Source organism: Mustela putorius, unplaced genomic scaffold (assembly GCF_011764305.1).
Source record: "Mustela putorius furo isolate JIRA1106 unplaced genomic scaffold, ASM1176430v1.1 tig00003834_pilon_pilon_pilon, whole genome shotgun sequence".
Classification (NCBI taxonomy): domain Eukaryota; kingdom Metazoa; phylum Chordata; class Mammalia; order Carnivora; family Mustelidae; genus Mustela; species Mustela putorius.
Window position 1 is genome coordinate 126424279 of NW_025421987.1, and position 15136 is coordinate 126439414.

Consider the following 15136-nt stretch of genomic DNA (forward strand, 5'->3'; position numbering starts at 1 on the left):
TGGTAGATGGGAGTGAGGTGCTGGGGGAGGGAGAGGCCCCTTCAGTCTGGGGAACAGAAGGATAGAGAATGCCTTATGGACAGTATAGAGCTGTATGATATGGTAGCCACTAGCCATGTGTGGCTATTGAACTTTAAATCAATTAAACATAAATTAAGAATTCAGTTCCTTGGTCTCACTAACAACATTCCTTTTTTTTTCTTTTTTAAGATTTTTTATTTGAGGGACAGAGAGAGCAATAGAGAGGGACAGAGGAAGAAGGAGAAAGAGACTCAGGCAGACTCCACACTGAGCATGGCACCCGACGCGGGGCTGGATCCCATGACCCTGAGATCACAACCTGGGCCGAAACAAAGAGTAGTTTCAACTCTGCCACCCAGGCGCCCCCCTCACCAGCCACATCGCCACTTGTGGCCATGGCCTACCACACTGCACAGCACAGGTAGAGAACTTCTCTGTCATCACAGAAAGTCCTGGTGGACATCGCTGGCCTAGAATCCTGCGTATGGCATCATGTGACCCTGGATCCAACTGGCTAAAGCAGAGACTGCTTTGTCAACAGGACATGAGGGAGGTCCCAGGCCTGCGTGGTGGCCTGGTTCTGGGCAGTGACTGGTGGACAGGGCTGCTCCCTGTGGAGAGTGTGGGATAAGAGGGGCTCAGTCCTGGAGCATGTGGCACGGTCTAGGGAGAAGGACACCCATGTGTAGACTGGGCCCTGAGCGATGAGGGCTGCCCACCAGCTCTTCCTGAGAGGCCTGTTCGGAGCGGCTCCCCTTGTCCTTAGGGCAAGCACCATCACCCAAGGGGACTTGGGGGATGGCATGCTCCCTGTAGCCTCAAGTCTGGCTGCGCTGCCTTGAGTTTTCCCTTTATTTCCTTATCTCGGCCCACAGGTAGGGGTGCTCCCTAGAGAAGAAGCAAAGATAAACCAGAGTTGAGAGAACTCTCCATTGGGAAAAGAGTTTGCAAGGGTTCTTAGCTTCTGGAGAGCAAGGATTTAGAAGCCAAAAGTGTTGGTAAGATTGGGGCGGAGGAAAGGTTTTAAAAGAATGAATCCGGGTTGTTATGGGGCAGCTGCCCTTTTAGGGAAGAAATAGGTCTCATCTTAGTATAAGGCTTCTCATTTCTTTTTTTGCTTACAAAGGCTCTTTGGCTTATAAAATCAAACCGTGGATTTCCAGACGTCTGAGCGCCTTGGATATACTTTTCACACCCCACTGCCAAATTGATCAAAGCAGCTTGGCTGTTTTTCTGATCAATCATGGAAAAACATTGCTCCAGAATGTTCCTTGTATTCTTGGCAGAAGGCATGCTGTGTCCAGCCCACCTTGTACCAAGAACCACAGGCAGCAGCTGTCCACCTGGGGACAGCTGGTCACACCCCCATGCTCTCTGCCCCCGGGGTGATTGTTTGCCTCTGGAGGTGCTCTCTGCTCTGGTACTTGGTCTGGTGACCCCGTCACCTTCGGCTGGAATTGGGTTTATCTGAAGAAACCAAAAACCCTTGTCTGCTCTTGGATGAAGCCCCGTGGCATCAGTGTCCGGAACTGTTCATGACATGAGATTATTGATTTATTATTATAGTTTTACAGATAAAAGTAACAACTCCCTAACTCCCACAGGTGCCTTAATACAACAGAGATGACTGCAAATTTCAATTCCTTTCTCTCCCTTCATTATTCATTATTTCCCTGAGCTTTCGTTGTTGTTGTTTTTTTCATTCTTTATTATGGACAGTTTCAAACATCTATGAAAATAGAACAGCGCAGTGAGTGGTAGTGTTGCCCTCAGCCAGTGACCACAGCCACCAACCCTTAGCCAGTCCTCGTTGAACTATATCCTGACCCACTTAGTCCCCCCTATATTATTCTTTAACAGCTTTATCAAGGTATAATATACATCCCACAAAAGCTCCTGATTTCACGTGTGCAGTTCAGTGATTTTTAATGAACTTGATAGAGTTGTGCAGCCCCTCCCATAATCCAATTGTATTGGATTGGTGTATTTCCATCACCCCTGAAAGACCCCTTATGCCATTTGCTCCCATATTATTGGGAGGCAGACCTTCTACTGTGTGTTATCTTGTCCATTAATATTTAGCATGCATCCAAATTGCCGGGCATCCTAGTCACTTGTTATGGTGGCATCTGCTCGGGCTGTTCCTCTTCTGCTTAGGCCTAAAAGCAAAGCCCTGGCACCATGCTCCCTGTCCGCAAAACCCTGGAGAGCCTGGGGGGAAGTGATTACAGAGAAGAGGCCACACCCCCTGCCTGGCAGCTGTTTTTTTACCCCAGGAACGCCCTTGAGACTTTAGCTCACCCCCCCACCCCCCCACCCCCCCGCTTAGATCTCGGTTGACCACTGAAGGCCTGTGCACTTGGAGATCCAACAGGGACATAGTCATGGTCCCCCTCTGTGTGCCCCGGGGTCAGCTGCGTACACACTGAGGAACAGGGGAGCAGAGGTGGCCTCAGCTGGGATATGAGCTTAAGAGTCAGCTTGTCTCAAACTAGAGCATCGCTCCGGCGTGGCCTACAGCTGGCATGTGCGTATTCTACACACTTCCTGATGACCCCTGGCTTCTGGGTTTGACGCCTCTCCTTGTTCCAGGCTGCACAGGAAACCAGGGAGTGTCCTGGTCTCATTCCACGTGTCAAGGTGGGATCTCTCCAGAGTGATGCTTCTACTAACTTCCTCTACTCCCCTGTCCACCTCACCCCTCCCAGGTGCAGATGATGGGGAATGCCCCTCCTCCCCCAGTGCCTGGGACACAGACGGGTCTCGGACTGCAGTCAGCCATCTGTTCATTCACATACTCACCAAATATCCTTGAGGCACCCAGGTAGCACCTAGGGTTCCTGGCCCTGCGGAGACAGCTGAAGAGTGATTCAAACCCCCATCATCAAACCCCATCATCGTGGGGCTTACATTCAGGGATGACAGCCAAAACTAATAATAATAAATAGGGAAAAGTAAACAGCTGCTAGGCCATGATAAGGGCTCTGGAGCAGAGTAATTGAATAAGTCGCATTTACAAATGATAAAATCTTTTTAGAATGCAGTATATGTTTAAGTATGAGCCAATCTTTGAAAAGAAAAAAAAAATAATACATATGTTCTTTAAACATACCTATGTGGAAAGAAATACTCCAAAAGGCGAGGGGTGGTGCTTATCTTTGAGAAACGGGATGAGAGGTGATTTTTATTTTCTTAAATAGACACTTGCATAATTAATTTTCTATCATCAACAGGTATTGATTATATAATTTGAGTAACTTCGGTTTAAATAGGAGACTTAATATGAACAGCATTCTTTTTTTTTTTTTTTTTTTAAGATTTGATTTATTTATTTGAGAGAGAGAAAGCAAGACACAGAGCAGGAGCGGGGGGAGGGACATAGGGAGAAGAGGAATCCCCACTAGCAGGGAGCCTAAAGCAGGGCTCCATCCCAGAACCTTGGGGTCATGACCTGAGTCAAAAGCAGATGCTTAGCCAGCTAAGCCACCCAGGCACCCCATGATCACCATTCCTAACAGGCTGTTTCTGAGTTGGAGTCCCAGAGCCCTGCTTCCAGTGGGAGGGACACTGAGGCAGAGTAGGATTTCCCTTTTATCATGCAGAGTTCTAGGCCATGCTCTGTGCTTGCTTGCAGGGGGTTGGGACAAAGGGTTCAAGTCCATGCTGAAAACGGGCCAGGAGCTGAGAGAGGGGCTGTGATGAGAACCAAGCAGGTCCTGGAGGCAGAGTAATGGCTAGTTAGATTCAGGGCCTGCAGCAACTCTGCCTGGCTTTGTGACTTGAAACAAGTTGCTTAACTCTCTGTGCTTCATATTTCCTCGTCAAAAGGACAGTGATAATTGTACTGGGACTGTTGTGAGGGTGAACTTGTTTAACAGTTGTAGAGCACTTAGCCCAGGGCCTAGACAGAGGAAGAGTAAGAGCTTAGAAATGGTAGCACTTGTCATTTGCGGAGCAAGTCAAGGAGGGCAGTGTGACATCACAGACTGTGACAAGAGAAATATGGCAGGAAGGAAATTCACGTGAGAAACATAAAAGCTGTGGGGACTGGACACCCCCGCTGGCCATGCTCTGTGTCCTCTCTTTGCGAGCCCCCATTTTCCCCTTCTCCTTCCCCCCAGAAGGTTTGTCCCTTCTCCCTTCCTGCCCCCACTTCCACCAATCTCACGGAGGGCCAGCTGCCGAGCAAGAGTGCAATTAAGTTCCTTAAAAAAACCTTAGAGGGGGCGCTTGGGTGGCTCAGTCATTCTGGCATCTGCCTTCGGCTCAGGTCATGATCCCAGGGTCCTGGGATCGAGCCCTGCATTGGGCTCTCTGCTCAGCGGGAAGCCTGCTTCTCCCTCTCCCACTCCCCCTGCTTGTGTTCTCTCTTTCTCTCTCTGTGTCAAATAAATAAATAAATCTTAAAAAAAAAAAAAAAGAGGAAGGAAAGGTGGGCTGTGCTTCCCTACCCCCAACCCTGACCCATCACCGCCTTCTCAAATGCCCCTACAGGACTTCTCCTGCTTGCTGACTTGGGAGCAGACACAGTGACCCGGGGGGGGGCGGGGGGGACACGTGCTAGCTCAAGCCACCGAGGCATGGCAACCCGTCCTTCTGGAATAGGCTCACTCTTTACAGAGTCTTGGGAGGCAGACCTGGATTTGCTTCCTGGCTCCACCATCTACCATCTGTGGCAACTGACCCGCCCCTGGCCCGGAATGGGCATGGTGCGACCTCAATATGGACGGGGGCAGGGCCAGGGTGACATGAGTTAGCATCCTACCAGCTGGCACCTAGTAGGTGTTCAGTAGGAGGGGGTGCCTGTCACTGCTGTGGCTTCCTCACGCCGAAGGGCTCCCAGTTCACTCCCTGGGCCTCCATGCCTCCTGCCCGGCCTCTGCCAGCACTTCTTTCATCCCTCAGGGGTTTCCATGGCACTTAGCCTGAGACCTGTTCAAGCTCTATCATACATTATTATATTATATATTATTCTTTTTATTAAAGATTTTATTTCTTTGAGAGAAACAGAGAGAGAGAGCGCGCATAATCAGGACAGAGGGAGAAGGAGAAACTGACTCTGTGCTCGGCAGGAAGCCTGCCATGGGGCTGGATCCCAGGACCCTGAGATCAGGACCTGAGCTGAAGGCAGAGGCTTAACCCACTGAGCCACTCAGGTGCCCCAAGTTCTTCAAAATTTCTTGTGATCTTTGGAAAACCCTGTACTTTTCCTTCTGAAAAGTTTATAATGAATTTGTGATGGCGTAAATGTGGGTGTTTATCTGTCTCTTCCTTTAGATTGTAAGCTCCAGGAGAGCAGGGACTGTCTGTTACCTTGACAATGATTCTGTCAATAGTGCCTAGCACAAAGGAGGTAGGAAATCATTTTTGAATTGTATCAACAGAAAGGAGTGTAAGTCAAAACAAACAAACAAAAAACACCCCACCCCAGCCATTCCTCTCTGTCCCGTTCACTTTGCTGAGACACATTCACTAGCCAGTGATGAGATGCAGCTCCCAGGGCTCTGGCCATGGCTGCCATGGCAACGGGATGCTGCAGGTGCTGGGGAGCATGCGCTGCAGCGGGCAGGCACAGGTCCAAGCCGACGTGTACTCACTAGCTGGGGGATTGGTGCAAAGCTGCTTCCTGTCTCTGTAGCTCAGCCTCCTTTCTGGGAACCCGCATTATAAAATGGGTGAGTAGTTGTAAAGCACTTCGAGCTCAGTGCACCATGTGTGGTCAGCATTAGGTATTGCCTCTGGGGAGCCATGCCATTAGGCTCTTCTCTTCCTGGTTGAATCATTCCATCCCCTGTGGCGTCTCCACATCGTCTCAGCTGCCCCTGGTCCTCCCTGATGACCCATTTCTCAGGGAGGTGACCACCCCCGGCCCTGTCCTTCCACTTTCATTCCTAGACAAAGCCGCGGGGCCTCCCCTAGTAACAGCAGGAGCAAGAGGCAGAGGACGTTGCTCTTGTTCTTGAAATTCAGTCAGCCACAGCAGAGACCAGAAAATAGGGTCAGATACTGAAAGAAAAACGACGTAGAGAAACTGACTTGGAAACCAAACAAAAAATGGTTTCAGTTTGCTTCAGTATAAGCACCAAACCATCAAGGTTGCTCCCTAATAAATGTCAGTTGTGCTTCTCTGAACCTTTCTCATACGAGGATAGTTTGTGACACATTGAGTGTTCTATCTCAGTAGGCTAAGTGTGATCTGATGACCTTTGCCAGCGAAGGGCAGGGGTGACATGGGTGACATGATGCTTGCCTAGATTGCCATCCAGGCTCTGTGGTGGAAAATCGATTAGGGACAAGGGGAACATGGCCTGGCCTGAATAACAAGCAGAGAATGTTCTGGCTCCATCAGGAACGAGGTGTCTGGAAACCTTTACACCCCATTCTCTGGGAGAGCCTGAATGCCAGAGCCCCCGGGGTAGTTAATGAGCCCATTCAGCCAACTTGGAAAGGTGTTTGAGAGTGCCTCCAAAAGTCATTCATTTTTTCTGCATGCCAGGCATTGTGCTAGGTTCCCAAGTGAAGTTTAATGAAAAAGCACAATTCTCTTCTCAAAGCACTTGAGGCCATTAAGGGAGGGAGACATGCTTTTGTGTGTTTTTTGGTTTTTGGGTTTTAGTGCAATAGAGTGTTGTGGAGGATGACAGGATGACCCCAGAAATCATTCATTCACCTGATGCTGAATTCAATACCTATCATGTTCAGGGCACTCTGCTGGGAGCAGAGTCCTTAGAGGAGTTGGGAGAAGGATAGTGAACAAGGTAACCAACAAGAAAATACACATTTAACCAACAAACAAGGAGATACAGTATCAATCACAAGGGTTCCATCAGAGCAAATACTGGGACCCTGAGGGGCAGCCCGTGAGGCACCCTGGGGGCCCAGTGTGTCTGCAGGTGAAATGTCAGACACAAAACCCAGAAGCTATAAAAAATGACACATGGATTTGACTGCATAAAAAACTTTAATTTCAGTAAAACAAAAAGACTAAAAATAAAGGCGATGGAAAGACTATATTTGCAATCTCTTTAATAGGAGATTAATCTGATTAATAGATTAATTAGAATATTTTCAAATCCATAATAAAAATATAAACAAGAGAAAAATAGGCTGAAAATACGAACAGGCAGTTACCAATAAACTTACAAAAAGGTATTCAACCCACTAGTAATCAGGAAGATGAAGATTAAATAACAAGATACCATTTCCTTTTTTTGTAAATGCTGATAGTAACCTGTGTGGGGAAGCTCCTCTTTTTCTGGATTGCATTTTGGCAGCAAACATCAAAATCTTCAATGAGAATATGCTTTCAGTTAGTCATTTTGATGAAGTCTTAGAATTTAAGTGAGGTTCGGTGGGGTGAGGTCCGGAGCTGATGACCAAGAAAGAATTCTTGAGACATCTTTGGTGCAAAATGGTGGTTTATTAAGCATGGGGACAGGACCTGTGGGCAGGAAGAGCTGCTGCCTCCCGGTTGTGAGGAGTGGTCCATTATATACTTGTAACTTGGGAGGGGGTCAGGGGTAGCGTAAGTCTCTAAGGAATTTTGGAAGCAAGGTTTCCAGGACCTTGACGGGCTAGCTGTTGTTGGGAAAAGGTCATTTATTACCATCTAATAAAACCTTAGTCATGAGACCCTTCAGATATGTATCTCGGTGCGCCATATGCTTGGGGATGATTGCCAGCACATATCTTGGAGGGTTTAGAGATAAAGGAAGTTTCCAAAGGAATTTTTATATAAGTAGACCCACAGGGTCCTGGTTGGGGGTGGGGAGCGGTCAGGCTAGGATTTCCTTTTGCTCTTAGCAAAGTATTAAGGTGGAAGCAGATGAATCCCTGGAGGAATGTCACTCTGCCTGTTTTAAGGACTTGTCAGTGGGCTCTAGATAGTAAGGAAATTTAATAACTTTTCTTCTGCCTGTTTTCTACGTCAGTTTCACTTCGGAGAGCCTTTCAGAAATGTTCATACATACATAAAGAGGCATGTCCAAGGATATTCTTTTGCAGGGTTGTGTATATTAGTAAAAAACGGGGGATTAGACAAATACCCCTTAGCAAAAGGTTGTTTAAGGTAGCGGTTCTTTGCCTTCGACAACCTTTGCCAACATCTGAAGACATTTGTGGTTCTTGCACCTAGGGAAGGGCTCTGCCTCGTGGGTGGAGACCGGGATCCTGCTAACCATCCTCCCGGATAGCCGCCACCAAAAAGAACTACCCAACCCCACATGCCAGTAGTACTGAGGTTGAGAAACACTGGGTCAAATAAAGCCTCAGCCAACTGAAAGCAAAGGGTAAATCTGTACCATTAAAGATCTCCAAGTTGTGTCCTTAAAAAAAGGATGCGCTTTTTTTTTTTAACAGCTTAGTGTATTTTTTTTTTAATAATCAAGAAAAGAAAATAGCAAATTTGAAAAACCGCTAAATAATCAGTTGTCCCTTGAGGCGGCCAGTTTCTTATGTGTCCTTCCGGAAATAGTCCCAGCCTGGACAAGCGTATTTGGTTTTTAATAAGCTGCAGGTCCTTTGCTGCATAGTCAGTCAGAACCCAGTACACTAATTAGAGGCCTGCTTGAGACCTCCATCTGAGGACCCCTGACATCATGTTCTTTGGATTATTCCCCCTCCCTTGTGCTTTTGATGGCATTTTTTATTCATGGATACAGAACAGAACTGTATGCTGGGGTATGGGGGGGGGGTGGGAAGGAGCCTGCACCTAGAGCCTGATATCGGTGAGAGAGACGGGGATCCAGAGGAAGTAAGCTGGGGAGGGTTCTCTTGCACGTGGGTGTTAATGAGGTTCCCCAAGGGCTGTTTGGCGGTGATGGCCAGCGGGGGCTTTAACGGTAAGGTGGGGGGAAATTTCTGCCCACCGCAGGGCAGAATTCAGAAGTTAGAAGCATATCAAATTCTTCTTCCTGCCTGCCCACGGCCAAGAGAAGTCATTTGTGAGCCCGCCTGCATCTACAAATGCACTTTGCAATCACTGACTCACCCCATCTCTGACTTTTTGAACAAGACTGGCTTTCATCTCCTAGGCTTTTCCAGAAAAGCCTCGTACAGTTGGGTCTGAGACCTTTTGATGCTGGCTTTCATCAGCTACTTTTCTTTCTCCTGCCTGTCTCCCTCACTGAAACATTATTCCAAGGTCAGGGCAAAAACCCCCATGAGAAGGTGGGGTTGGGTGACCTGCCTGCATCCATCCCGGGGTTCTTGAAATATAAGGTGTCTGGTGCCATCTTCAGTCAGATGCCGGAATGCTCAGTGGACCAGACTTGGCAGGTGCATGGGAAGATCAAACCTGCTTGAGGGAGTGTTTGAGGGCACAGACTGCAGGCTGCAGGTGGTTTCTTTCTTGAGGGACCCCCACCCAGGCTGAGAACCCAAACAAGCTGCCTGGCGCCTGGCTGGGGAGACCAGGATGTTTTAGTTGCAGAATTCTGGCGGAGGAACATTCCTCTGGTGATGTCACCCTGCCTCATCTGTGCAATTTAAGCCCACTGCTGCTTCCAAAAAAATCATCTCTTCCCGCTAGTAAGAACTCCGATAGAATGAAGTCAGAAACAACACAGTTTGGGGGTAAAGGGGGTGGTTTCAATGTGAGATGATTCCAGCGATTCTGAACAGTACCACAGCAGGGGTGTGAGACCCTGACTCTGGGTGGAGGGGACTCATAGCATTCCTTTTAAACCCCCGGACATGTGTGCTAGAGATTTTATTTGCAACTTTCATGGCAGTTTGATATAAAAGAACAAACCTTTATGAGGGGAGCTAGAGGGCCCCTAGGGAAACAAGTTAGTCCGTTGGATGGATCACATTTAAGTTACTCTGAACAGAACCACAAGTGCCTTCCATTCCACTGTGTTTTTTATTTGCTTTTCTAACTGAAAACAAGAAGTCTGAGGGGGCCCTGGTTACAGCGAGGGGGGCGTGGTAGGGGGAAGCCATACCCCAGGGCCTTTTCTCCACGATGGTTTGGCTTGCTCATTCTTCTGCACCTTTCTGGCTGCCCCCAGAGTATTGATCTAGATGACTCAGGGGTCTCCAGCATTTGCAGAGGTTACTTGCTGGCCTAGAAGAGTTCCGAAAAGTTGAGATGTCAGTTTAAAAAAAAAATTTTTTTTTTTTTTTTTTTTAAGGTGCGCTGGCCAAGATGCTGGCCATTTAAAGTAGGAATGGGTGAATTATTGGACAAAAAGAAAGATTTAGTTGCATGCATTAGTGTATGCCATCTGTGGTCTAAATGAGATTTTCCAAAATTGGGATTCTTTGAAGAAGAGCAAGTGGTAGGTGGCTTTAGGCCAATCGAACTGAATTCTGGATGTCTTCCTTCAGGAGAATGTTTTCCAGGCGGATCTGAGATGGTTTTGTGGTAGAGCAGTAACATCCTTGCTGCTACAAGGTCCTCAGCCCTGGGAACTCAGAGGGGAAGACCTGCACAGACCCCCCTATTCACTGGGAAACTCCCACATCTCTGTGTCACCATGAGAAAGAGGTGACTGTCACAGATGAAGAGTTGTACAGATTAGTCTTTGCATTAAATTAGACACAAATTTGCTTCTCCCCCTAGGAATGGCCTTGCATAATCCCGAGTTCTCTGCATTTTAAGGTGGGCCCTGAAGGCCCCCCTTTCTGAGAGGGGTGTCAGCAGGAGGTGGGGAGACCCATAGACATGGGGACTGATGAGCAGCCCTGGTGATCACGCCCAGTGCTGGGTGAAGCAAACCTCCCCTTGGAGCTTTAAAACAACCTCAGGGCATGAATCATTATATTATATTAGCAAGCCTGGCTGGCTTGAGAGGAACCGAAAAAATGAAAATACTCACGTTGCTCATTAGCAACGGGGACTAGGCAAATGTCGAGGGTCCCTTTGTGTCAGAGTCCCTCCGGCAAGCAGAGCACTCCTCGCACCCGCCTTCATCTTCCACGAGACTCTCTTCTCGCCCTTGTGCCTGTTCTGAGGAGTTTACCAGAATGGATTAAGGGTCTTCAGAAAACAGAGTATGTTTCACACTAACCCTTTCAACCGGTATTAGCTCCATTGTATGATTCAATGCTTGTGATAGACTCACATTTTCTTTTTTTAAAGATTTTATCTTATTGAGAGAGGGAGAGTGAGAGAGAGAGAGAGCATGAGTAGGGTGAAGGTCAGAGGGAGAAGCAGACTCCCACTGAGCAGGAAGCTCGATGTGGGGTTTGATCCCAGGACTCTGGGATCATGACCTGAGCTGAAGGCAGATGCTTAGCCCACTGAGCCTCCTGGGCGCCCCGACATTCACATCTTCTACAGCAGGTTTCTGCTGGGCCACATTTGAGACCAGATGGTTCTTTGTTGTGGGGACTGTCCTATGCATTTGGGGGTGTGCAGTAGCATCCCTGGCATCTACCCACTAAATGCCCACAGAAACCTCCCATAGTGGTGACAACCAAATGAGGCACTGCCGAGTGTCCCATAGGACACAAAGTCTCTCTGTCGCACATCTTTGCTCACTGTTCTGTAGGAAAGCAGCAGTAAAAAATCAGCTTTATCCAAAATTAAGTGTACTTTTAAAATTGGTCCCAAGGTTTTTTTATACATTTAACCCTGTGTGTGTTAGTGGTTTGTTCCCTACATGGGGTGAATGGGATTTTACTCTTTTTGAGCGGCCCTCACAAAAACTTAGAATCTTCTCTCTCCTCTTCCATTCTGCTCTCCCATGGCATTCATTTGTTGCTAATAATCTACCAGACCTCTTAATTCATTAATTTATTAATTCTGCCCAGTCATTCATTTGCAACAATATACTGGGTGAGCTCTCACCACATGCCCAGTGATGAGCAGGCAAGCCTTGAATAACCAGGATTCCTTTGTGTTTCATAACATGTCCTCCTTCCTCGGCTTGCGTGTGAGGAGGGCTTATATTCTTGGAAGGCAAAACTAGCTGACACGGAGGAACGGGTCCCTGGAGTCAGACAGACTTGGGTTTTGAATCCCACCTCCACCGCTGATGAGCTGGGTAGTCTTGGACTAATTACTGAACTGGTGTACCTCAGTTTCCCAAATATGAACATGGGGGTGATATCCTCTCCCTGGCAGATTTCTGTGAGGCCTCCAGGAGATCATGTACATCGGGCATCAGTAAATGGTAGCTTACCCTCCGCTAGCTGATAACTTGTGACATAGGAATCGCCACCTTTGTGGGTCAGAAACCGTCCAATATTGGCAACTTCCTACAGGTCCACCTAATAGGGAAATAAATGGAATGATTCTGCTTGGTTATTTTCCTGCATTCCTGCCCTCTGTCTGATGCAAACATAATGCACTTCAGCCTTAAAAGCACGCGCTCTGGGAACTTGGCCCTTTCCGGCCTCACGGCTAGTTTGTCAGGAAATCACCAGAAGTGCAGCAGTTCCTCGGCGGGCTGCTGTTGCTGGTTCCGTGGGCGTCCGTCGTGGGCGGGCCTGTGTCTGACGTGTCTGTATCTCTGTCCCAGGTCACGCTGCTGATCGCCTTCATCTGCGTGAGGAGCTCTGTGTGGTACAGCTACAGTGCCTACAGCTACTTCCAAGTGGTCACCATCTGCAACTTGATAATGATCCTCGTCTTTTATCTGGTGCACCTGTTCCGCCTCTACCGCTTGCTCACGTGCATCAGCTGGCCCCTGTCGGTAAGGGGGTGGCCTGGCCCCATTCTGGGCTCCCAGAGGTCAGGTTAGGAGCTGGGGCCCTGAGAGCTGACGGAGTCTGTCCCATCCGCCCTTCCCCCACAGCCGCCAGCATCATCTCTTCCTGCAGCAGCCCTGAACTGCTCACCGTCTGGCAGGCAGCGTCTGGCGGGCATCGCTGCCCATGTCCCGCTGGTTTCTTCCAGGGACAAGAAGGCTGTGCATGCGCTTTCTCAAGGGACAGAAAAGGGGACATCTGTGTGCATGAGGTGGGAGGAGGAAGCTGATAAAGGCCATGAGTGGTCATACTGTTATGACAAGATTTTTCATTTAAATGGGACAGTAGAGTCCGAGGAAAGATTTCAGAAGTTTCCAGGATGTTTTTCTTCCCACTCTATTATTTATTTAAATAGCCTGATAGACATGTAGTTCGCATGCCATCTGATTGCCCATTTAAAGTGTATAATTCAGCGGATTTTAGCATACTCCCAGAGTTGTGCAAGCATCACCACAGTCAATTTTAGAACATTTTCCTCGCCTCAGAAAGAAACCCCATCGCCTTTAGCCAACACTCCCACCTCTCAGCTTCTCCAGCCTGAAAGCAACCACTGATCTACTTTCTGTCTTGTGGATCTTCTTCTTCTAGGTATTTCCTGTAAGTGGAATCACATGTGTGCTCTTCTGTGACTGGCTTCTTACACTTAGCAGTGTAAGATAAGCATGGCTTATCTCTGTCATAGTGTAGGCCAGTACTTCGTTTGTTTCATAGCCAAGTCATAGTCCATTGGAAGGACAGACCATGTCTTGTTTATTCATTCATCATGGATGGACATTTGGGTCATTTCTACCTTTTGGCTGTTATGACTAACACTGATGTGAACATTCATGTTTACAAGTCTTTGGTGTGGACATGTTTTCATTTTGCTTGGGAGGATACCTGAGAGTAGAACTGTGGGACCCCATGCCTACTATGTCTCATCTTTGAAGAGCGGCTGGACTCTTTTCCACAGTGGCTAACCAGTTGACATTTCCATCGGCAGTGTATGAGGGTTCTAAGTGGCTCCACAGCCTTCTCAACACTCATTATTTTCTGACCTTCTGATTTTAGTCATGCTAGCGAATGTGGAGTGGTAGCTCATGGTTTTGATTTGTATTTCTCTAATGACTGTTGATGTCAGTCATCTTTTGAAGAGCTTCTTGGCCATTTGTGAATTTTCTTCAGAGACAAGTCTATACAGATCCTTTGGCTGGTTTTGGATTTGGTTGTCATTTTATTTCTTAATTCTCAGAGTCCTTTGTATATTTTAGTCCCTTATCAGATAAATGATTGGGAGACATTTTCTCCCATTCTGTTGGTTGTTTTTCATTTTCTTGATAGTGTCCGTTAAAGCACAAGTTTTTAATCTCGATGAGATCTAATGTAACCGCTTTTCTTTTTTTGGTATATAAAAAAGTGGGTATAAAATCTAAAAAACCATTGCCAAATCCAAGATCATGAAGGTGTGCCTCTATGTTTTCTTCTCATAGTTTGTTACATTTAGATATTCTGTCTGTTTTGAATTAATTTTCACGTCTAGTGTGAGAAAAGGATTCAACTTCATTCTTTTGGAGGTAAAAATTATCCAGTTGTCCCAGCGCCATCTGTTGGGAAGACTGTTCTTTCCCCATTCAATTGTCTTGGCATCCTTGCTGAAAATTAGTTGATCGTAAACACATGGATTTACATCTGGACTCTCGCTTTGATCTTACCCCACTGTCTCGATTGCTGTAGGTTTGTGGCCAGTTTTGAAATTAGGAATTGTGAATCTTCCATGTTTTTAGGATTGTTTTGGATTTTTGAAATTCCATATGAATTTTAGAATCAGCTTTTTAGTTTCTTTCTTTTTTTTTTTAAAGATTTTATTTATTTGACAGAGAGACAGGGAGAAAGGGAACATAAGCAGGGGGAGCGAGAGAGGGAGAAGCAGGCTTCCTGCTGAGCAGAGAGAGGGGATATAGGGCTGCATCCCAGGACCCTGAGATCATGACCTGAGCCGAAGGCAGAGACTTAACCTACTGAGCCAACCAGGTGCTCCAGCTTTTTAGTTTCTGCAAAGAAGTCAGTGTGATTCTAATACAAATCATTGAATCTATAGATTGATTTGATATTGCCATCTTAACAATATTAAGTCTTGTGACCTAGGACCATGGAATTTTTCCCCATTTATTTAGATATTTGATTTCTTTCAACAACGTTTTGTAGTTTTCAGAGTATAAATTTTGTGCTTTTGGGGGAGGGGAGCTTAAATTTGTTCCTAGGTATCTTATTCTTTTTGATGATATTTCAAATGTAATTATTTTCTTCATTTCATTCTGGGATTGTTCATTGCAAGTGGGTAGAAATACAAGAGATTTTTGTATATTGATCTTATATCGTTAGCCTTGCTGAACTCATTTTAGATCTAACAGATTGTTAATGGATTCCTTAGGATTTTATA

At 46.8% G+C, this 15136-nt stretch overlaps 2 protein-coding genes across 4 annotated transcripts in view; one reads left to right on the top strand and one right to left on the bottom strand.

Annotated features, from left to right (window-relative positions):
• The window catches only part of CMTM7 (CKLF like MARVEL transmembrane domain containing 7), a 57353-nt gene that overhangs the window by 31228 nt on the left and 10989 nt on the right, over positions 1-15136 (top strand). For both annotated transcript variants that reach the window (XM_045089006.1, XM_004754300.3), the window contains exon 2: positions 12489-12662. In XM_045089006.1, coding sequence (XP_044944941.1) covers positions 12489-12662 — 174 coding nt within the window. The remainder of the gene's footprint in view (positions 1-12488; positions 12663-15136) is intronic.
• CMTM6 (CKLF like MARVEL transmembrane domain containing 6) overlaps positions 9865-15136 on the bottom strand; it is a 50373-nt gene continuing 45101 nt past the window's right edge. The window contains exons 4-5 of one of the 2 annotated variants that reach the window (XM_045089007.1): positions 10842-10972; positions 9865-10087 (exon numbers count right to left, since the gene is read on the bottom strand). In XM_045089007.1, the coding sequence (XP_044944942.1) occupies positions 10850-10972 (123 nt within the window). In that variant the 3' untranslated portion in view covers positions 9865-10087; positions 10842-10849. Of the gene's footprint in view, positions 10973-15136 lie in introns of both variants that reach the window. The other variant, XM_045089008.1, reaches the window with a different exon arrangement.